The 22,521-nt window shown below is 43.1% G+C and overlaps 2 protein-coding genes across 3 annotated transcripts in view; one reads left to right on the forward strand and one right to left on the reverse strand.

Moving 5' to 3' along the window:
- The window catches only part of LOC110129953 (WD repeat-containing protein 87-like), a 31,528-nt gene extending 17,362 nt beyond the window's left edge, over nt 1–14,166 (forward strand). For both annotated transcript variants that reach the window (XM_070450958.1, XM_070450957.1), the window contains 4 exons: nt 1,122–1,289; nt 2,227–5,102; nt 6,544–6,818; nt 7,498–14,166. In XM_070450958.1, coding sequence (XP_070307059.1) covers nt 1,122–1,289; nt 2,227–5,102; nt 6,544–6,818; nt 7,498–13,892 — 9,714 coding nt within the window. In that variant the 3' untranslated portion in view covers nt 13,893–14,166. The remainder of the gene's footprint in view (nt 1–1,121; nt 1,290–2,226; nt 5,103–6,543; nt 6,819–7,497) is intronic.
- A 5,896-nt stretch (nt 14,167–20,062) lies between these two features.
- LOC110129956 (zinc finger protein 607-like) overlaps nt 20,063–22,521 on the reverse strand; it is a 56,771-nt gene continuing 54,312 nt past the window's right edge. The window contains 1 exon segment of the mRNA XM_070450976.1: nt 20,063–22,473. Coding sequence (XP_070307077.1) covers nt 22,293–22,473 — 181 coding nt within the window. The 3' untranslated portion in view covers nt 20,063–22,292.

A 22,521-nucleotide genomic window follows, 5' to 3' on the forward strand; every position in this document is an offset into this window, starting at 1 on the left:
GAAGTGCGTGAGCACATGTGCACACACACACACACTCACTTCACTGGGTCAGAATTCAGAATATTAGAGCTGAAGCACAGCTAACTCTGTGTTGTCAACATGTTTTCCATGGATGCACATGAGAATGGTGAAGGAGGTGCATGCCACAGGGTCTAGTTGTCACACACGGTGGGCATTCCACGTGTGTAAAGCGTGAGTTTCCCAGAGGCTACATATCATGTCTGTGATTATGACAGGAGTGGTCCTTTGGGTGCAGGCAGGAACTTTAAAGTTTTGGTCCAACTGTGACAGGGAGAGATATTTGCCAAGGTTGAGTTTCTCTGTCATATTCATATAGGACTGTATTTCTTTTGAAGACTTTGTTTTGTATAGTCATTTGTTAGAAGGCTCAGTAGTAAAGAATCTGACTGCCAATGCAGGAGACGCGGGAGACACAGGTTCGATCCCTGGGGTCAGGAAGATCCCCTGGAGGAGGAAATGACACTCCACTTCAGTATTCTTGCCAGGAAAATCCCATGGACAGAGGAGCCGGGCAGGCTACAGTCCATAGGGTCGCAATGAGTAGGACACAACTGAGCAACTGAGCATACATACATACATTCAGTCATGTGTTGTGTGCTTAGCATCTGTTCCACTGGACTCTTATCTTTTAAGAGCTTAGCCCGTATCTCTTTTGCTCAGCATTATATCCCCAGTGCCTGTCACAAACATACCACCAGCCTTTCTCAAAGGTGGTACCTCATCTGACCCATAGGACACAGACAATGATTTGAGTGACTATTTTCTCAGTTCTCTTAAGGATGGTACATAACTAGTAGCATTCCAGATGCATAGGGAAGAATTAATACCCATTATATAGAATAGATATGTTGGGGTGTTGGGGCTTACTTCTCTTACGGAACTTTGGCGAGAAAGTCTGGCAGATACTTTGATGAATTAGGATGCATTCTGAGGGCTAGGGAGGAGAGGATAGCTCCCCCAATTGTGCTTTCTAGAAGTAGGGTGAATAAATGTTGGTTAGCGAAAGAACAGATTCCCACTAATCCCTCAATAAATATTCATTAAATGAATGAGTATGTGGGGATTCAACCCTCTTAACTCAGGTCACTCCTCTCTCTCAGGTTGATGAAAAAACAGAGGGTGATGTGAACATGCTGAGTGACTGGGCTGAGATTCTATGCCAAGAGTCTCACCATCCTGAGAGCAAAACTTTCATCTGCTTCTACTCCATTGATGACAACTATTTTGTCTCCTTAAACTGGGCAGAACTGTACTCAAAACAAATGCAGGTAAAGTTACCTCATCCTTTTTGTTTGTTTTTAATTGTATTTACTTATTTGGCTGCACTGGGCTTTGTTGCTGGGCTCAGCCGTTCTCCAGTTGTGATGAATTGGGGCTACTCTCTAGTTGCAGTGAGTGGCTTTCTCACTGAAGTGGCTTCTTTTGTCATGGAGCATGCACTCTAGGGCACACAGGTTTCAGCAGTCACGCTGCATAGGCCCACTAGTTGTGGCTCGTGGGCTCTATAGCACAGACTCAATATTTGTGGCACACAGGCTTAGCTGCTCCACAGCATGTGAATAGTCCTAGGCCATGGAATGAACCCGTGTCCCCTACATTGGCTGGCAAATTCTTAATCTTTGGACCACCAGGGAAGTCCCCTACCTCATTCTTAATCCTCTTTACATGCATCATACTTCAACTGCCCTCATCTCAGGATGCTGAGGGTGATTCTAAGCTAGCTCATTGTAATACCCATCTCTATATCCCACTCTGCCCTGGATGCGGTGATCCTTCTTCCCCTCTAGTCATCAGGCTGACAGAATTCATATTCTGCATAAAGTAGGCTAAAGGCCAAGGAAAGAGCCTTAAGCATAGTGCTTCTATCACACACCTGACTCCTAGCATCAGGAAACTCCCAAAGTCAAGCTATTCAGTCTTTTCTTAGACCCACAAGAGGGAAAAGGGATCTAAACAACCTTTTTCTACCCCTCACTTAAAATTTTTATTTATTTAGCTGTGCCAGGTCTTAGTTGCAGCATGTGGGATCTTTGATCTTTGCTGTGGCATGTAGGATCTGGTTCCCTGACCAGGGATCAAATTCAGGGCCCCTGCATTGGGAGCACAGAGCCATAGCCACCGGCCCACCAGGGAGGTCCATCTACCCCTCACACTGGGGAGCAGACTTCCTCCATGGTGAGGCTCTCATCTCTCATCCTCTTCTAGGCAGTACTCTGGATTCAGAAGAAAGCTGCAGAAATGGAAGGAGTGATAAAAAAGATAAAGTTCCATGTGATGGCTCAAGTGCCACCCATCCAAGCAATGGTCCACACAGGTCCCTATCACATGTTAATTGCTTACTGTGATGACATGCGCCTGTGGCTCTTTGGGGATCACCATCAAGGGTTCATATCTCTGGGTATGGTCCCCTGTCGTTTCTCCATCAGCTGCCTCAGCTATGACTCAGAAACTGAGATGCTTCTCTCTGGTACCCTGGGGGCTGTGGTCACCTGGTTTATCTTGCCGAACGGCAGGGGCCTGCAAATGGCCCAAACTGTGCCTATGCCTGGTGGTGAGCTTGTTCAGGGCTTTTCCCTGAATGCCCCCCGGGGCTCCCTGCTGGCTCACTGTGAAAATAAGGTGAGAGTCTTCACCCACCAAGGTCAGGGCCAACTGGAAGAGGTGAAGAAGTTCACTCCCATCAACAGTGGCTCCACCATCACCTGCTCCTTCACTTGTTTATCTCAGGGCTACTTCTATGTTGGAAACAAGGACGGAGAAATCCATGCTTGGGGTCTAGACCGAGGTAACTTCCTCCACAGCTTCCAGGCTCATTCCTCATCAGTGATGTGTATCCAAAGCCGGTCCGAGACCTACACCTTACTAACAGCGGGCAGTGAAGGTGTAGTGAAGGAATGGAACCTCGCCTTTGGGAACTTGCTGCGGCAGCTGGATATTGATAAGAACATGCAGAGACTGCAGTTCATTGATAACAGCACCTTTTTCTGCCAGACTAACCACACTGTCTCATTGTATCACCTGCCCTACTTTTATAGCCTCTTCAATATCTGTGGTTCTGCTCCCCAGGAGGTGCGGCGGGTCTGCTGTGGCCATAATTGGACTCGGATCCTATGTGCCACTAAGGACGGTCTGTTGCGCTTCTTGTCTCCAGTAACGGGAGATCTCCTGGTTATCACCTGGCCTCTACTTATCATGGATAAAGCTGTGGCTTGGGCCTATGACTCACACAGAGAGGAGCTCTTTGTGGCAACAGATAGTTCAGGGGTGCTGGTGTTTGATGCAACACGCTCTCCTTGCACAGCCAAGTATCTTATGTGTCCTTCAGTAAGCCTTGGGGATAGAGTCAAATGCCTGGCCTATGGGCAGTACCATTTGGGTAAGGGCCTTGTAGGACTGATGTTCAGTGGGCATGACAGTGGCACTGTGAGAATCCTCTCCCACTACAGTTGTGCCCGAGCAGAAAAGATTCTTCACTCTGGGGCAGTCCTGGCATTGTCTACCCTGGAGGGTCCCCAAGAGTACTCCTTGCTCTGTTCCTATGGCATGGATAATACTGTATATCTGACAGAAGCTGTTCTGCAGGGGGACAGGGTAGTCCTGAAGCCTGTCAGCAAAATTCTCTGTATTTGCCCCCTAAAACACGTGATACTCTTGCCAGGTTCTGTGGGTGCCATCACTGAGAACCACCACTGGCATCTCTGGAGTTATCAGGACTTTCTGACATCTCCAGGATCAAAGCAGAGATCTGAGTTTAAAGAGACAAAATGCCTGCACCAGTGTGCCATCACTTCATTTGATGTTTGCCTTTCCCTGAAACTTTTTGTCACAGGGGACACTAACGGCTCAGTCCGGATCTGGGACTTCCATGGGAAACTCATAACCGAGTTGGACTCTGCATTACATTTTGGCCCACTGTGCTTTGCCAATAACCGGGGTGACCTGCTTTTGACTTTTAACCAGAGTCTTTACCTGGTATCCTGCTTAAAACTGCTCCCTCCAGCCCAGCTGATTCACCTAACTCTCCTGAACAATGCAGATGACATACAAGAAACCCCTAAACCCTTCCTGCCTAGCTTCTTCTTTTCATTCGAAAAAGTATTTGTGCCCAAATTTGTCTACTTTGGTCAAGGGTCGCAGGAATTACAGGGGCTAGAGGCCCTTTTTAACAAACGGATGATTGCCTTTGACCATACTGTGCCCCATGTTGTGGAGGAAGAGAGGCCTAAGTCCTCTGTGATGCAGGAGGGACCCACATTGCATTTTTTGGAAGATAAGTATACTGATTTTCCTACTCTGACTCCCAAGCGTGATCGTCCCCCATTCGTGGTTCCTTCTCAGTTGCGACTGGCCAGCTGGGATGGGTTGAGACCCTACAAGATATTATGTCATTTCTTTGGTCAAGGGCGACCTTGGCCCTTTCCTCCGGATGGCTACATCCCCAACTCAGTGATCCGTGCCCGTCTTTGGCCTGAGGGTACCCCCATCTTCTTGCACTGTGATCTCCACCTATCCTACCAAGATAAGGACTGGGACATGACTGGACTCAGCAGAAGTCAGGCACTGTCACATGTGACTTCAATAAAACAGAAAATCTCAAAGAGGAAGCCAGACCAAAAACCCATGCTGGGGAAACAAACTTTCTTTGATATTCTTGTAAACTTGACCAGTCAAAATTGGATGGGAAGAAAACTGGATGAAGGACTTATCAATATTATAATTGAGACTATCCTCAACCTCACAGTTTACTGTTCTATAGAGCAATACAAGACATATGTCAGTATCCTGGCACAGATTTTTGCCTCCCATCAAGTATCTCCAAGGTGGCACTCTGAGACTGCTTGTCGCCTCATGGAAGACACAACTCATTCCAATCCAGAGGTCCGGGAGACAGCCTGGGAGGGATTGGAGAAGCTAGGCTTCATGAGCCGTCTCTTTGCGATTCCCCTGGCTGTGGGATTGATGGACAGTGACAAAAATGTGCGGGCTAAGGCCTTATACCTTATGGTAAGAGTCACGGGCATCCAAACTAAGAGCCTGCTGATAGCTCTGCTGAAGAGACGAGACACTCTCAAGGAAATGCAGTAAGTCAGTAACCTTATTCCTTTCTGTTCCTTCTGGCTCTTGATCCAACTGCTTCTTTTCCTTTTCCCACAGTTTTTCTGTTCTTTTCCACTGCTTGTATTCTTTATTTCTATTTGCTTCCCCCTCCCCCCACCACCCTATCCCTTATTGACTTAAAAAAAAAAAAAGCACAATGTGAGAGTCGTGAGTTAAGTTCTATTTGGGCAAAAGAGGATCATAGCTCAGGCTATGACAGCATTTCAGATATTTCTGAGAAAATGCTCCAAAGAGATGGGGTGGGCAGGGGGAGGTCAATATATATGTGATTTTGGTGAAGGGGGAGTTCATACAATCAAGCACGTATTTTTGCAGGTTTCTGCTAGTCACGAGGAGCAGATATCACCATGAAGGAATCTGGTGCTTTTCTAGATATGAGGAGACGCAAGAATTGGGCTCATACATTAAAAAGAATGAAATAATGCCATCTGCAGCAGTATGGATGGACCTACCAAGTGTCATACTGAGTGAAGTAAATTAGACAGAGAAGGAGAAATATCATATGACATCCCTTATATGTGGAATCTAAAAAGAAATGATACAAATGATCTTACAAAACAGAAAGAGACTCACAGACTTAGAAAATGAACTTATGGTTGCCAGGTGGAAAGGATAGTTAGGGAGTTTGGGATGGTCATGTACACACTGCTGTATTTAAAATGGATAACTAACAAGGACCTACTGTATTAACACATGGGACTCTGCTCAGTGTTATGTGGCAGCCTGAATGGGAGGGGGTTTGGGGAAGAATGGATACATGTATATGTATGACCGAGTCCCTTTGCTGCTCACCTGAAACTATCACAACATTGTTAATCGGCTATATCCCAATAAAAAATTAAAAGTTCAAAAAAGAAAGAAGGAATTGGGCACATAAAATCAGTTCCTGAAAATATCTAACTATCTAAAGATCTGTTCTGCCAGCTTTTCCAGAGCAGACTGCCTTGTTCCTGATCTCCACCTCCTGAACACAGTTCAGGGTGTGTTGAAGGTCAACAAGCCACAGTTGCACATGACTTAATCCTTGTAGAGGCAGATGGCAAGTGTCCTTGGCAAGTGGCAATTTGTAGCTGACACCCTCTTTTTCTGTCCATTGAGTAGTCTGCTCTTCCATCATTTCCTCACTTCCTTAAGATTCTTCAAGACTCAAGTCCCCAAATCTCCCAACTAAAGAAGCATCTTGGGTCACTCTGACTACTCATTCCTTGCTATTGTAGATTTTTACCTCTTTATCCATCTTTTACCTTGAACTACTCTGTCCTAGATGGTTACTTTAGCCCCGCTTCTTCCACTATCCTTGAGCCACTACCTCCTTTTCCTCTCCTTCCTTCTCCTCCTCCTTTTCCTCTAATTTTGTTTTATTGATGGCTCAGTATAATCCTTGTTTTACCTTGACTTTTGTAGGCATGACTTTATTGGAGAAATCTCTCTGGACCAGCTGCTGGGAATTCAAGCTAGTGGTATCCAGTACCTGCTTACTCAGGTGGAACAGCGGTTAAATGAGAACCTGACCCTGTCACATAGAGAGGAGAAACCTCCTTTGGTTTTAGTTATATCAAGGGATCATGAACCTGAGGTCCCTGATGAACAAACACTCAAAATTTGGTCAGAACCTGCAAAGATCGCCAAACCAAAGCAAAGAATGACACATGTTGTTACAGCAAAGAGCAAAAATCTCAGTATGTATGGGGTGACATATAGGGTATATTTGGGGCCCACTTTAGGGCACCAAAAGGCAGGGTCAATAAGCCCAAGTTATATAAAAAGATACCAGTGGTGACAGACTTAAGTAAGGACTCTTTCACAGAAAGTAACCTTTCTGGGGAAGATCTACCCCATAACAAATTTGTTTTTATTGTTTAGTCACTAAGTTGTGTGTGACTCTTTTGTGACCCCATGGACTGTAGCCTGCCGGGCTCCTCTGTCCATGGGACTTCCCAGGCAAGAATACTGGAGTGGGTTGCCATTTCCTTCTCCAGGAGATCTTCCCACAACAAATATCAAGGTCTCATTTCTTTGTGCTGTGCTGTCCTAACTCACTTCAGTCCTGTCCAACTCTTTGGGACCCTATGGACTGTAGCTTGCCAGGCTCCTCTGACTATGGGATTTCCCAGGCAAGAATACTGGAGTGAGATACCATTTCCTTCTCTGGGGGATCTTCCCACAACAAATACCAAGGTCTTATTTCTTTAGAGATATGGAAATTGGGATAAAACAGCAGGCACTTCTGGGCCATAAAGATTTTGTTGCCTGTACTTTTTGTTACCCTTTACAGCAGTTCATTGAACTAGATGTGTCAGAGAATCTCACTCAGGACCTCTGTTTTTCTCAATTACTTTTCTCCCAATATCTCTGCAGTTAAAAAGGACATGAAAGTTTCCAGGAAGCAGGGAGAGACAGAATTGAGCCCTGTGTTGGTGACTTTAGAGCATGAAGATGAACAGAGAGAAGCCAAGGAATCAGATCAAATTGACATTCAGGATGTTGCCTCAGAGCCAGACCTGTCACTAAGTACTTTCAGCCCAGTCACATCCAAAGAGGATGCTGAATCAAAGGAGGTTGTGTTGGAGGCCACAGAAGTCACAGAACCCACAAAAGCCTTGGAGATCAAAAAAGCAGTGAAGGCCAGAGAGGCAGTGGAGGCCATGGGAGTTATGAAGGCCATAGATCAACAGGACATGAGAGATTATGGAAAAGTGATCCCTAAGGTGCAGAGACAAGAAAACCTGAAAAGGCTTTGGGAAAGAGCAATGAAAAAAAGCCATGACAAAGTAAGGGTGAAGTTGAAAGAGAAGAGAAAATTGAAGGTAATTCCAGAAACAACTGCAGAAGAGCCCAAGAAAGAGGTTATACAGGTTGCTGAGCAAGAAGAAGATGCAACAAAAGTATTTAGAAAGGGTGGTCGTGGTTTGTCTGGGATGCCTGGCCGCACAACCAAATCAGAAGCCATATCTTGGCGGGATGACATTTGCAATCTTGTGACCTCAAGGATAGCAAGTTCTGATCCACGAATGTTAAGGGATCTGAGTCAAGAGTTGGTGAACTGGGCTCAGGCAATACTTGCTCCCCAAGAGCCCAGCTGGGATCTCTTCCAGGAGATTTGTCCTCTTTTAAAGGACTCATCAGAACTGGATGACATGGAGATGGAAGAAACACCTGTTGTAACAGAAGTGGTTACAGAGGTTGTCAAGGAAGAAAAGACAGTAGGACCCAGAGAACAAGAAGAACAAAGAGCTAAAAAAATGATAAAGAAAGGCAAGGTGTCTTCTAAAGTCAAGAAAAAGAAACTTGTTTACTTAGATGATGACGAAGTATCAGACAAAATGAGATTCCAAAAAGTAAAGACACTAGCTATGCAAAAAGGGAAAATAACTGGGGAAGCAAGAAAACTGAGTAAGCAGGATTTGAAATTAATGCAAGGAAAAGAGAAACTGACCAAGGACAAGAAACCAATCCTTCAAAAAGAAAAAAGAGCTGAGGACGAAGAAATATCACCCATCTCACAGAAGAAGTTAACCAAGGCAGAGCAGAAGTTAGTCCAAAGAGAAAAGAAGGGAACTGGGAAAGAAGAGGAACTACTAGGTAAAGGAAAGAGGATGAACTGGAAAGGGGGAAAGGTCACCCCGGGACAAAGAACATGGTACTGGGAGAAGGTTACACTGGATCACAAAGAAGGCAGGCAGGCCCAGGAAGAAGGGTTGCCTGTCTGGGAAGAGAGGAAGTTGCTCCATGAAGAGGAGGAGCTGATGGAGGAAGAGGAGGAGCTGATGGAGGAAGAGGAGGAGCTGAGTGAGGAAGACGGGGAGCTGAGTGAAGAAGATGAAGAGCTGAGAAAGGAATTGGAGGTGCTGGGTGAGGAAATGGAGAAGCTGATTGAGGCACTGGAGGAGCTCAATGAGGAACTGGGGGAGCTGGGTGAGGAAGAGGAGGAGCTGGCCCAGGAGAAGGAGGAAATAATCCAGCACCTAGAGAAACAAATTGAAAAAATGATGAAAAACTATCGCAAAATAAAGAAACATATGGGGGAAATGGAGAAACATGATGAGGAAGAGGCCTGGGAAACAGAAAAATTGGCCCAGGAAGAGGAACATTTGTCTAAAGTAGAGGAAAGACTGTCTGGGAAAAAGGGAAAACGGACATTAAAAAGACACAGCTCGGTAAATCGAGAGATGAAATTGATCCGAGAAAAGAAGAAATCGTTCATGATAGAGAAGAAAGAGGCCCATAAAGAGAAACAAATCCAAGAAAAGGAAAAGCCAGTTGAGAAACTGAAGAAAGTAGACGAGAAGGAGAGGCAGGCTAAGGAAAAGGAGGAAGATGCCAAGGACAAACAATTAGTCAGGAAAAGACAGAAACTAGGCCAAAAAGAGGAGGAACTGTTTGGAGAAAAGGAGAAACTGTCACAACAAGAAGTTAAACAGATCCAGAAAAGGGCAAGCAAAGCTTGGGAAAAGGAGGGAGGGGCCCAGAAAGTGGGGAAAATGACCAAGAAAAAGAGACGACAGATCTCAGGGGAAAAAGTGGACCTAGGAGAGAAGGGAGAGGCTGGGGAAATGGAGAAACTGTCACTGAAAGGAGAAAAACAGGCCCAGGAAGGAAAGAGATGGGATCAGAAAAAGGAAAAATTGACTCCAAAAGTAGAGAAAGCAGCAGAGGAAAAAACCCAACTGGTCAGAGAAAAAATGAAACTGGTCTCAAAAGAGAAAAGTAGACAGAAAATTGAGAAAGTGTCCCCAAAAGAAGAGAAATGGGTCATGGAAAAAGAGAAGAAAGCTATGAAAGAAGAGAAATGGGTCATGGAAAAAGAGAAGAAAATCAGCAAGGAAAAAAAACAATGGGCCTGGAGAAAAGAGAAATTGTCCCGAGAAGAGAAGAAACAAGCCAGTGAAATGGAGAAAAAGTCCCAGCAAAGACAGGCAAGGGCTTTGGAGAAAAGACTGACTCAAAAAAACAGTATTCTGGGCAAGGAAGAGAGGCATATTGCCGAGAAAGAAGGGGCAATAGCCAGGGAAGGAACTGGTGTAACTAAGAGAAAGAAAAAAGCAACTCAAGAAGAGAAAGAGTTTCTTGAGGGGAAACTGGCCTGTGACATTAGGGCCAAGGAGATGGGTGTTGCTAAGGAAGAAAAGAAAAGAATCCAAGAGGAGAGTATACAGGAAATGAGGAAACCGGATATGGGGGTGGGGATTAGTTCTGAAGGAAGAGAGACTAGTTCCAGAAAAAAAGATATGAGGAAGAAAGAGAGTCACCTGATGCAGATCCTGGCTAAAATAATTAGAGAAATGATTAGAGTGCCATTAAAAGAAACAGGAATACCTGAGGAAGATCAATTGGTTTCTATGGAAATGAGTGAAACTGATGGCCAGAGGTGGGAATTTTCTAAACAACTGGAGGAAATAACCAGAGAAGAGAAGCAGCTGGTTCAGAAAGAGAGAAAACTAGAAGACGACAGACTAGCTACTGAACAGAGAATACTGACCGATGAAGAGAGCTTGGAGGAAGACCAAAGGTTATTAGAGAAGGTCCAGGAAAATATACTATTAGATAAAACCCAGGTAGATAGTATGCTAAAGGAGGCCCAGCAGCAAAATCTGTTAGGAAAAAAGCAGCTGAAGAAGCTTCTAAAGATAATTAAGGAGAAGAAACCAGAAAAGACCCAGGTAAAGTGGTTATTAGAGAATATCAGAGACATACTATTCGAAGGCTTATCAGACAGTTTGATTGAGAAGGAAGTGGAAGCTCCAACTAAGAAGAGGATAGACGAGGAGAGGGTCATTGAAGGAGAGGAGGAGGAGGAGATTCTGCCCAAGAAAGAGAAAGGGAAAGACCTGATGAAGAAGAAGGAAAAGAAAGTAAGCCTGAGTAAAGAGAAATTGGAGGAGAGCTTGGCTGGGAAGCATAAGAAAAAGAGTTCAACCCAAATAAGGAAAAAGGAAAAGAAACTGACTCAGGAGAAAGAGAAGCTGAAGAAGGAAAAAGAGGGCCCACATGAGGAAGAGATGGAGCCCCTCAGCAAGGAGGAAGGTGGGGAGCCACCCATGGAGAAGGAGGAGGAGGACCTCAGTGAGGAGGAGGAGAGCCGAAGTAAGGAGGAGAGTCTGAGTGAAGAGGAAGAGAGCCTGAGTGAGGAGAATCTGAGTGCAGAAGAGGAGAGCCTGAGTGAGGAGGAAGAGGGCCTGAGTGAGAAGAGTCTGAGTGAGAAGGAAGAGGAGGGCCTAGGTGAGGAGAAACATCTGAATGAAAAAGAGAAGAGTCTGAGGGAGAAGAAGAGGAGTCTGAGTCAGGAGAAGAAGCTGAGTGAGGAGGAGGGGGAGAGGCTGAGTGAGAAAGAGGAGAGCCTGAGTGAGGAGGAAGAGGGACTGAGTGAGAAGAGTCTGAGTGAGAAGGAAGAGGAGGGCCTAGGTGAGGAGAAACATCTGAATGAAAAAGAGAAGAGTCTGAGGGAGAAGAAGAGGAGTCTGAGTCAGGAGAAGAAGCTGAGTGAGGAGGAGGGGGAGAGGCTGAGTGAGAAAGAGGAGAGCCTGAGTGAGGAGGAAGAGGGACTGAGTGAGAAGAGGCTGAGCGAGGAGAAGCATCTGAGTGAGAAGAGTCTGAGTGAAAAAGAGAAGAGTCTGAGTAAGAAAGAGAAGGCTCTGAGTGAGAAGGAGAAGAGTCTGAGTGAGAAAGAGGAGGAAGAAGAAAAAATGGAGAAGACAGAGAAAAAAGAGGAGGAAAAGAAGGCAAGACAGAAGGATGAGAAGAGTATGAGTAAAGAGAAGGAACAGCTAAGAAGATTTACAGAGGCAATGCTCTCAGTAAAGCAGAGAGTGTGGAAAACAGAGCTCCCAAAGGAAGGAGTGAACTTATTGAAGCCAGAGACAGTAAGTGAGGTTCTTGCTGGGAAAGGGGAGGACATAGCTAAAGAAGAAGTGGCTCCTAAAAAACACACATTGTTTTATGGACAGGTAAGTCCCACAGTTAGCGATAAGATTATGTGGCCAACAATTATGAAGAGCCCCCTCAAAACACCATTTCCTGTAGCCCTGGGAAAAGAAAAGGGAATGCTCCTGAAAGTGTTAGGGCATCATTTCGATTTGGAAGGACAGGAAAGTCAACTTCTTAAAGCACACCCCATGACAACATCATGGGGAAGACGAGAGGATGTGCTCTTGGAGAAAGGCAAGGGCATGTTTTTACAAGTCATGGGGATGGAGACTCAGACCCCAAAAGGCCTCCACAAGCCAAAGTCCCGCTTACCTGAAATTATCAGAGAATCACAGAAACCTAAACACAGGACCAGAGACGGCACGTGGAAGTTGTTTTTAAAGTCTCAGGATTCTCAAAAGGGCAAGACTGAGGGCCAGGCCCCTGCCCCAACCCCAACCCCAATCCCAGGTCCAGCCCCAGCCCTGTACCCATCCCTTACCTCTATGCCAGCTAAAAGGCTTGATTCCCCAGATGGGGACTGGATTAGTAATGCCTTAATAAGACTGGAAGCCGGAGAACAACTTTCAAGGGACAGTTTCCATAGACTGAGCCAACTCCTCAAGCACCTCACTTCAAAGGGATATTTGAAACAGACCCATCTGTACAGTCTTAAAGCTGTGGCTAAACGCCTCCAGCAGAACCTACAGGTAGGTCACAGAGATATATCACGATGTTATAAAGATGCTTTGAGCCCAGTATACATAAAAGCGATCCCTCCAATCAGAAGGAAAGAAATGGAGAGCTGGGGAGAGTCATTCCCTATCCATGAGCCAGTGTTACTGTCAGCTACTAACAGGACTCAGACCACACAGGATCTCAGTTGGCATCCCTTAGCTGAGTCCTATAGGAAGGAGCAGGTACTGCAGTTATCCACTGCTGTCAAGAAGTTAAAGCACCTTTATCAAACCAGAAAGGATGTTCCTACAGCCGTCTATCCCTCTGTGGATAAAGAGGCCTTGGACATCCGAGCCTTGGGGAGAAGTGAGCTCCCCACATTTCACAAGGCAAAGGCCCAGCCCATCCCTACACCAGCATTACCATCAATGACCTACAGGGTTCAAGACCCAAAGGCTCTAACTTGGCTTCTTTTAGGAAAGCCTTACAGGAGTGCACGGGCACAGCAATTATCCCATGCTCTCCAAGAGATGGGAATGCAACACTTTCATCCTGCCACAAGAGACATTTTCACAGGTGCCCATGCTTCTGTGGAAAAACAAACTCTAGCACTGATGTTTCAGAATGATCTCAGGGCTCTGAAGGGTGAAGGCAGGGCCCTCAAGCTGCCCCAGCTGGAAAAGAAGGCACAATCTGTCTCTAAAGACAAGGAAGAGCTCCCCCAATGGGAGACGTTTGTGGCCTTATACCATGTTCTGCGGATGTTGCAGAAGCAATATGCAAGAGACAGTGCTGCGTGGATGGAACAGTTCAAACGTCTCATGGACTTGTACCAGCTCAAGTCCCCCCGAATCCAGAGGCTGCTACTGGAGTTGCTGCAGAGAAAGAGACTCCAACCACAACAGACCATCTATGAAGAGGCTGCAAGGATCAAGGAGCTGGTGCCTGGAGAACGGTTACTCTGTGACCTGATGTGTGGTAGTTCTTATGCCCCTGCAGGTCCCCTTGAATTCCAGAATGTTGTACCCTTGCCTGGGCAGAACAGAGTGCATACTATCCAACCCACGGGCATTGCCCAGTATGGATTCTTAGAACTTGCCTGGAAAAGGCTACCAAAAGCCAATCCTTACCGTAGGGAGAGGCTGCCCAACATCCCTACCCCCACTCTCTGATTTGGTTAACTATTAAGACTCTGGGGTCTTACTGGAAAATAAGACCCGGCCACAGGTTTTAAGCCTCCTTACCTGGTACCCACTTTAAGGTGAGGCTCGACATGGACTCCTTTTCATTCAGCTCCAGAAACCTATTAATACATACTAAATAAAATGACATTTCTCATTTGTAACAAATTTGTTGTTACTCAGTTGCTAAGTTGTGTCCGACTCTTTGAGACCCCATGGACTGCAGCACTACAGGCTTCCTTGTCCATCACTATCTCCTGGCATTTCCTTAAACTCATGTCCATTGGGTCAATGATGCTATCTACACATCTCATCCTCTGCTACCTTCTCTTTCTCTTGCCTTCAGTCTTTCCCAGCATCAGTGTCTTTTCCAATGAGTTGGCTCTTTGCATCAGCTGACCAAAGGATTGGCGCTTCAGCTTCAGCATCAGACCTTCCAGTAAATATTCAGGGTTCATTTCCTTCAGGATTGACTGGTTTATTCTCCTTGCAGTTCAAGGGACTCTCAAGAGTCTTCTCCAGTACCGTAACTTGAAAGCATCAATTCTTCAGCACTCAGCCTTCTTTATGGTCCAACTCTCATATCCGTACATGACTACTGGAAAAACCATAGCTTTGACCATATGGAACTTTGTCAGCAAAGTTATGTCTTTGCTGTTTAACATGGCGTCTAGGTTTGTCATAGCTTTCCTTCCAAGGAGCATCTTTTAATTTCATGGCTGCAGTCACTGTCCACAATGATATTGAAACCCAAGAAAATAAAATCTAACAAATACTTTGGCTTATTTCTCTTCCTCCCCACACCTAGAATCTCCTAAAAAGTAGACAGGAATAAAAAAAATAACCTTTGTCCTAAGAGAAGCTAAAGGCAAAGGAAAAAAGGAGATATACCCATTTGAACACAGAGTTCCAAAGAATAGCAAGGAGAGATAAGAAAGCCTTCCTCAGTGATCAATGCAAAGAAATAGAGGGAAACAATTGAATGGGAAAGACTAGAGATCTCTTCAAGAAAATGAGCAATACCAAGGGAACTTTTCATGTAAAGATGGGCACAATAAAGGACAGAAATGGTATGGACCTAACAGAAGCAGGAGATATTAAGAAGAGGTGGCAAGAATACACAGAAGAACTATACAAAAAAGATCTTCATGACACAGACAATCAAGATGGTGTGATCACTCACCTAGAGCCAGACACCCTGGAATGCGAAGTCAAGTGGGCCTTAGGAAGCATCATTATGAACAAAGCTAGTGGAAGTGATGGAATTCCAGCTGAGCTATTTCAAATCCTAAACAATGATCCTGTTAAAGTGCTGCACTCAATATGCCAGCAAATTTGGAAAACTCAACAGTGGCCACAGAACTGTAAAAGGTCAGTTTTCTTTTTTTTTTTCCATTTATTTTTATTAGTTGGAGGCTAATTACTTTACATCATTACAGTAGTTTTTGTCATACATTGAAATGAATTAGCCATGGATTTACATGTATTCCCCATCCCAGTCCCCCCTCCCACAAAGGTCAGTTTTCATTCCAATCCCAAAGAAAGGCAATGCCAAAGAATACTCAAACTACCACACAATTGCACTCATCTCACATGCTAGCAAAGGAATGCTTAAAATTCTCCAAGCCAGGCTTCAACAGTACGTGAATCATGAACTTCCAGATGTTTAAGTTGGATTTAGAAAAGGCAGAAGAACCAGAGATCACGTTGTCAACATCCGCTGGATCATCGAAAAAGCAAGTTCCAGAAAAACATCTACTTCTGCTTTATTGACTATGCCAAAGCCTTTGACTGTGTGGATCACAACAAACTGTGGAAAATTCTTCAAGAGATGGGAATACCAGACTACCTTCCCTGCCTCCTGAGAAATCTGTATTCAGGTCAAGAAGCAACAGTTAGAACTGGACATGGAACAAGAGACTGGTTCCAAATCAGGAAAGGAGTATGTCAAGGCTGTATATTGTCACCCTACTTATTTAACTTATATGCAGAGTACATCATGAGAAATGCTGGGCTGGATGAAGCACAAGCTGGAATCAAGATTGCTGGGAGAAGTATCAATAACCTCAGAAATGCAGATGATACCACCCTTATGGCAGAAAGTGAAGAAATAAAGAGCCTCTTGATTAAAGTAAAAGAGGAGAGTGAAAAGTCAGCTTAAAACTCAACATTCAAAAAACTAAGATCATGGCATCTGGTCCCATCACTTCATGGCAAACAGATGGGGAAACAGTGGGAACAGTGAGAGACTTTCTTTTCTTGGGCTCCAAAATCACCACAGATGGTGACTGCAATCATGAAATTAAAAGTTGCTTGCTCTTTGAAAGAAAAGCTATGACCAACCTAGACAGCATATTAAAAAGCAGAGACATTACTTTGTCAAGAAAGGTCTGTCTAGTCAAGCTATAGTTTTTCCAGTAGTCACGTACAGATGTAAGAATTGGACTATAAAGAAAGCTGAGCACGAAAGAATTGATGCTTTTGAACTGTGGTGTTGGAGAAGACTCTCGAGAATCCCTTGGAATGCAAGATCCAACCAGTCCATCCTAAAGGAAATTAGTCCTGAATATTCATTGGAAGGACTGATGCTGAAACTTGAACTCCAAACTGATGAGAAGAACTAACTCATTTGAAAAGACCCTGATGCTAGGAAAGATTGAAGGCAGGAGAAGGGGACAACAGAGGATGAGATGGTTGGATGGTATCACTGACTCAATGGACATGAGTTTGAATCAACTCCAGGAGTTGGTGATGGACAGGGAGGCCTGGTGTGCTGCAGTCCATGGGGTCGCAAAGAGTCGGGACACAACTGAGCAACTGAACTGAAGAGGCACAAGTTCTCCATTCAGTGGGCTACATCCCTTGGAGGTCAGAGGCCAGTATTCAATCACTTTTCGACAGGAAAGCCTGTCCTTCACTCAGATTCTTTGGTTGTAATTTCCTTTCCTCAAGAGATCTTGGAGGGAGTGTTTGGTACAGGTGGACTTTTGTTTATTTAGTGTTAATATGAGAGGAAGGAAAGAAGACCCACAATTTTGTATAAATGTTTTTAAAAGATTTATTGTGCTGGGTCTTCATTGCTGCATGTGGGTTTTCTCAAGTTGCAGCAAGTGGGGGCTACTCTCTAGTTTTGATATGTGGACTTCTCTTTCTGTGGAGCACAGGTTCTAGGCACGCTGGTTTCAGTATTTGCAGCAGGAGGACTCAGTAGTTGTGGTGGCTTAGTTGCTCCACGGCATGTGGGATCTTCCCAGAACAGGGATCGAACCTGTGTCTCCTGCATTGGCAGGCAGATTCTTTACCACTGATCCACCAGGGAAGCCTAAACTTTGTTTTTGACTTAAGTTCTTCAACATTTCTGATTCAGTGTTCTCATGTACATCACAGGGATAAAGAGTGAAATAATGGCTGTTTATCAATTTGAATTCAGAAGAATTCTAGCCCTTGCTTTGCCATTTATTAGTTTTTTAATCTTAGTTTTTGGTTTTCTCAAAGTAAAATGGTGACAATAATGTCTACCTAAGTGAAATGCTTAATTCAGTTCCTGGAATTCAGTCCTTTTCCTCTAATGGATAGCTATTTTTAATGAGATATAGTGTGGGGATAAAAATGTAGGTTCTAGATTCAAACCAGGATTTGAATCCCTGCCTTTCAATTTAACATGTAATCTCAAGCCAATGATTTCACTTCCCTAATCCTCAGTTTTATCATGTGCAAAAATGGGGCTCATTATGAGGTTTGAACGAGATCCTGCCTATGCCCATTTTAGCATACTGGGAGCACAGGAGAGGAACTGTAGGCTAGATGAGGGGTCTGGAACCTCAAGAGAGATTGGAGGTACCTTGGGAAAAGGGACAGAGCTCAAGGAGAGGGCGAGCAAGAGCAAAGGAGATGCCAGAGCATGAAGATGCTTAGAGGCTCAGTAGAAGCTCTTGGGTGTTAAGAATTGTCAGAGTCCTCTGGGAGATGACAGATTCTAAGCAAAAGCTTGGAAGCCCAGGCGATCTGAAGCTTGGGTGCTTTGGGAAGAGACCCTGGAGCAGAAGTCAGATATCATGGGAGAGGTCTGGGAGTCCAAGATGTCTAGATATTGATTTTGCATCTTTTAACTTTATTGAATTCATTTATCAATTCTAACAGGTTTTTCTGGGGGGTGGTGTCTTATATAATGCCTTACCATCTACAAAGAGGCACAGTTTTACTTCTCTTCCAACATCTCACATTTTTATTTTTCCTGCTTAATTGCTCTGGCTAAGATTCCCAATACTCTTGTTTAATAAAAGTGGTGGGAGTAGGCACCCTTGTTTTGTTCTTGATCTTAACAGGAAAAGCTTTCAGTCTCTCACCACTGAGTACAATGTTAGCTGTAGGCTTCTCATATATATCCTTTATCATGTTGAGCTATGCCTCATCTATACCCACATTGTTTTTATCATAAATAGATATTTGTCAAATGCTTTTCTTTTGCGTCTACTGAGATGATCCCATTTTTATTTTTCATGTTGCTAATGTGGTGTATCACATCAGTTGATTTGTGGATGTTGAACCATCCTGTTGTTCCTGGAATAAATCTCACTTGATCATGGTGTATACTTTGAATATATTATATTCAAATATGTTTGCCAAGACTTTGTTGAGGACTTTTACATATATGACCATCAAGGATACTGACCTGTAATTTTCTTTTCTTGTAGTGTCTTTGGTTTTGGGATCAAGGCAACATTGGCTTCATAAAATGAGTGTGGAAGTGTCCTCTCCTTTTCTGTTTCTGAAGAATTTGGGAAGGATTGGTGTTACTTCCTTTTTAAATGTTTGGTAGAGGAACTAAAGAGCCTATTGATAAAGGTGAAAGAGGACAGTGAAAAAGCTGGCTTAAACTCAGCACTCAAAAAACTAAGATCATGGCATCTGGTTCCATCACTTCATGGCAAATAGATGGGGAAACAATGAAAATAGTGACAGACTTTATTTTCTCAGGCTCCAAAATCACTGCAGACAGTGACTGCAGCCATGGAATTAAAAGACGCTTGCTTCTTGGAAGAAAAGTTATAACCAACCTAGACAGCATATTACAAAGCAGAGACATCATTTTGCTGACAAAAGTCTGTCTAGCCTAAGACATGGTTTTTCTAGTAGTCAAGTACGTATGTGAGCTGCTGCTAAGTCATTTCAGTTGTGTCAGACTCTGTGCGACCCCATAGATGGCAGCCCACCAGGCTCCTCTGTCCCTGGATTCTCCAGGTAAGAATACTCGAGTGGGTTGCCGTTTCCTTCTCCATTGACTCAGGCATGCTAAGTCTCTTCAGTCGTGTCCGACTCTGTGCAACCCTGTGGACAGCAGCCCACCAGGCTCCTCTGTCCATGGGATTCTCTAGGCAAGAATACTGGAGTGGGCTGCCATTTCCTTCTCCAACGTATGTGACAGTTGGACCATAAAGAAGGCTGAGTGCTGAAGAACTGATGCTTTCAAATTGTGGTACTGTAGAAAATCCTTGAGAGTCCCCTGGACTGCAGGATCAAACCAGTCAATCCTAAAGGAAATCAATCCTGAATATTCATTCGAAGGACTGATGCTGAAGCTGAAGCTCCAATCTTTTGGCCACCTGATGCGAAGGGCTGATTCACTGGAAAAGACCCTGATGCTGGGAAAGACTCAGGGCAGGAGGAGAAAGAGGCGACAGAGGATGACAGTTGGATGGCATCACTGACTCAATGAACATGAGTTTGAGCAAAATCCGAGAGATAGTGAAGGACAGGAAAGCCTGGCGTGCTACAGTTCATGGGGTCGCAGAGTTGGACGCGACTGAATGACTTAACAACAACAATATATAATAATACATGTATGTAACTTGGAGAAGTACCATGCTGACCTATTGCAGGCTTATTTTATTACAGAACTCAAATTATTCTGTCCTGTATTATATTTAATTCTAAAACCTAAACATGGAGATGGTGAAGAATAGGGAAGTCTGGCATGCTGCAGTCCATGAGGTCGCAAAGAGTCAGAAACTGTGGAGTGACTAAACAACAACAAAACCCATATGCGACAATGATGTTAACCATCAGATGATGAATAGGATAGTGGATTCCCCAACTGCAACAAGTGGTTAGAGAAGTACAGGTTATAAGGGACAATCACACTGACATCACAGATGGTGGGCTGACAATGCATAACTTGTAATTTCCATGAATCATTCTTATCTGAAAAATAACAATTCTTCTATGCGACTGAATACCAACTATGCAAAAATATACAATATTTTATCAAAACCAATATGATTTGCTGCTGGCACTTCTTTGACACTGCCAGAAAAAAAAAGTGGAAGGTATTTCAAATGACTAATTTCTGACATTTATCTGGTTGGAAGTGTTTGAAAGTAGGTATCCTGATTTTTAAAATAGTCAGGTAGGTGTGTTGAGGGGGTGGGAGAGAGGTTCCTTTTAGTATTAATATTAGAAAAACGAATGAATCTAGATTACAGATCAGGAAACTTGTTCTTAAAGGTCAAGAGTAAATATTTTAGGCTTACAGGGCATACATTTTCTGTTACAGCTTTAGATAATATGTAAGTGAATGAATATGGTTGTGTTCCAATAAAACTTTAGAAAACAGGTGGCTGGCCCACAGGGCAATCATTTGCTAACCTCTAACATTAGAAAGTACCAGACTGGAGACACAAACACCCTACCATGTGTAAATCTGTAAAGCTTAGTGGAAATCTGCAGCACAGCACAGGGAAACTCAGCTCAGTAATTTGTGATGACCTAGACAGGTGTGATGGTGGGGGGGTGAAAGAGAGGTCCAAGAGGGAGGGGATACATGTATACATGTAGCTGATTCACTCTGTTGTATAGCAGGACCACAACACTGCAAAGGAATTATCCTCTAATTATAAATAAATAAATAGAAAGTATTAGGAATACATGTAAATCCATGGCTAATTCATTTCAATGTATAACAAAAACTACTGTAATGATGTAAAGTAATTAGCCTCCAACTAATAAAAATAAATGGAAAAAAAAAAGTATTAGATCAATTGCTTCATACTGGATTAAATCATTCAAGATTTAAAGTCAAACAAGAATAGTTAAGTTTTTAATATTCTAGATAAATGATTTTTAATTACATAATTCTTTTGGTAGATTCTCAGTTTTAGTTGGCAGGTAATATATTTGGATTTTCTATGCTCAATTTCATAAGGAAACTTCATTTAGCTTTTGACTTTTAGAGCCTATTATTCTAATAGACTTGTTATAATTATGTAATCCATACAGTAATGAGCTAGAAAGACTGTTAGAAATAATTTCCTTCTTTAAGTCTTACCTGACTATGTGCCATAGTGCTGCCTTTTAAAAAAGAGTTGTTTTCCTTTGATTTTTTCTTCTTCCATATTTATGGCTAAATCCCCTTTCTTACTAACAATGCTATAATGTAACATTTATAATTTTTCTTGACCAGATTCACCAACGTTTATTTGATGTTAACATTTTTAATAGAAAAATTTTTAAGTTAAAAAACTGTTTCAAGATTACTGTTACATTTCTAAATTATTAAACTATATTTTTAGATGTATTCATTACTTTTCACAGAAAAAACCCAAACTTTTATTAGAGTATCATTTTGTAATAATTTTAGTTGTATTGACTGCTTCCTATAAATTTCCAGATCGCTCAGGGGTAAACAACCTGCCTGCCAATGCAAGATACTTGATCCCTGGGTAGAGAAGATCCCCTGGAGAAGGAAAAGGCAACCTGCTCCAGTATTCTTACTTGGGAAATCCCATGGACAGAGAAGCCTGATGGGCTATAGTTCATGAGGTCGCAAGAGTCGGACACGACTTAGCAACTAAACACACACACACACACACACCACACCCTTACTGAAAAAATACTATGTTTGAGATAGCTTTCCATGTTTCTTATACCCCAATAACAGCACTATAATGTAGGTACTATTATGGTCACTTACAAAAGACTCCCACAGGGATAGATATCTTGCACGCAGGCTCTAAAAATCAAATGGCAATCAGGATGGTTTTTTTTCAGATTTGTTAGGTCAACAAGGATTTTCTTTGGCATTAGTTTTTTTCAAATGTAACAAGAATTGACTAGGGCTATAGAGCTTTTATAAACAAAGCATACAAAACAAGAGCATTTCTACACTCTCTGAATTTTTCTCCATTATAAATATTCTGGTAATCCATAAATAGAGAAATGCTAGTAAAGGCCTTCTGAGTAACAAAAACATAAACTGTAAATTTCTGAATTTGAACATTTAGGTCATAATTAAAATATCTGAAACATTATTTACATTCTGAGGGTTTCTCACCAGTATAAATTATTTAATGCCTTAAGAATTGAACCGTATCTAAAAGCTTTCCCATGTTCTTTTCATTCAAAATTTTTCTCAGTGTTATAAATACAGTGATTTACTATACATTCTCTACTGCATATATATGCTTTTCCACAGTCCTTACATTCGTAATGTTTCTCTCCAGTATGAGTTTTTTGATATACTTTAAGGCCTGAACTAAGCCTAAAGGATTTTCCACATTTGTTACATTCTAAAGGTCTCTCACCACTGTGAATACTCTGAGGTCGAGTAAGTCATTCATACACA

This window comes from Odocoileus virginianus, chromosome 20 (assembly GCF_023699985.2).
Source record: "Odocoileus virginianus isolate 20LAN1187 ecotype Illinois chromosome 20, Ovbor_1.2, whole genome shotgun sequence".
Lineage (NCBI taxonomy): Eukaryota > Metazoa > Chordata > Mammalia > Artiodactyla > Cervidae > Odocoileus > Odocoileus virginianus.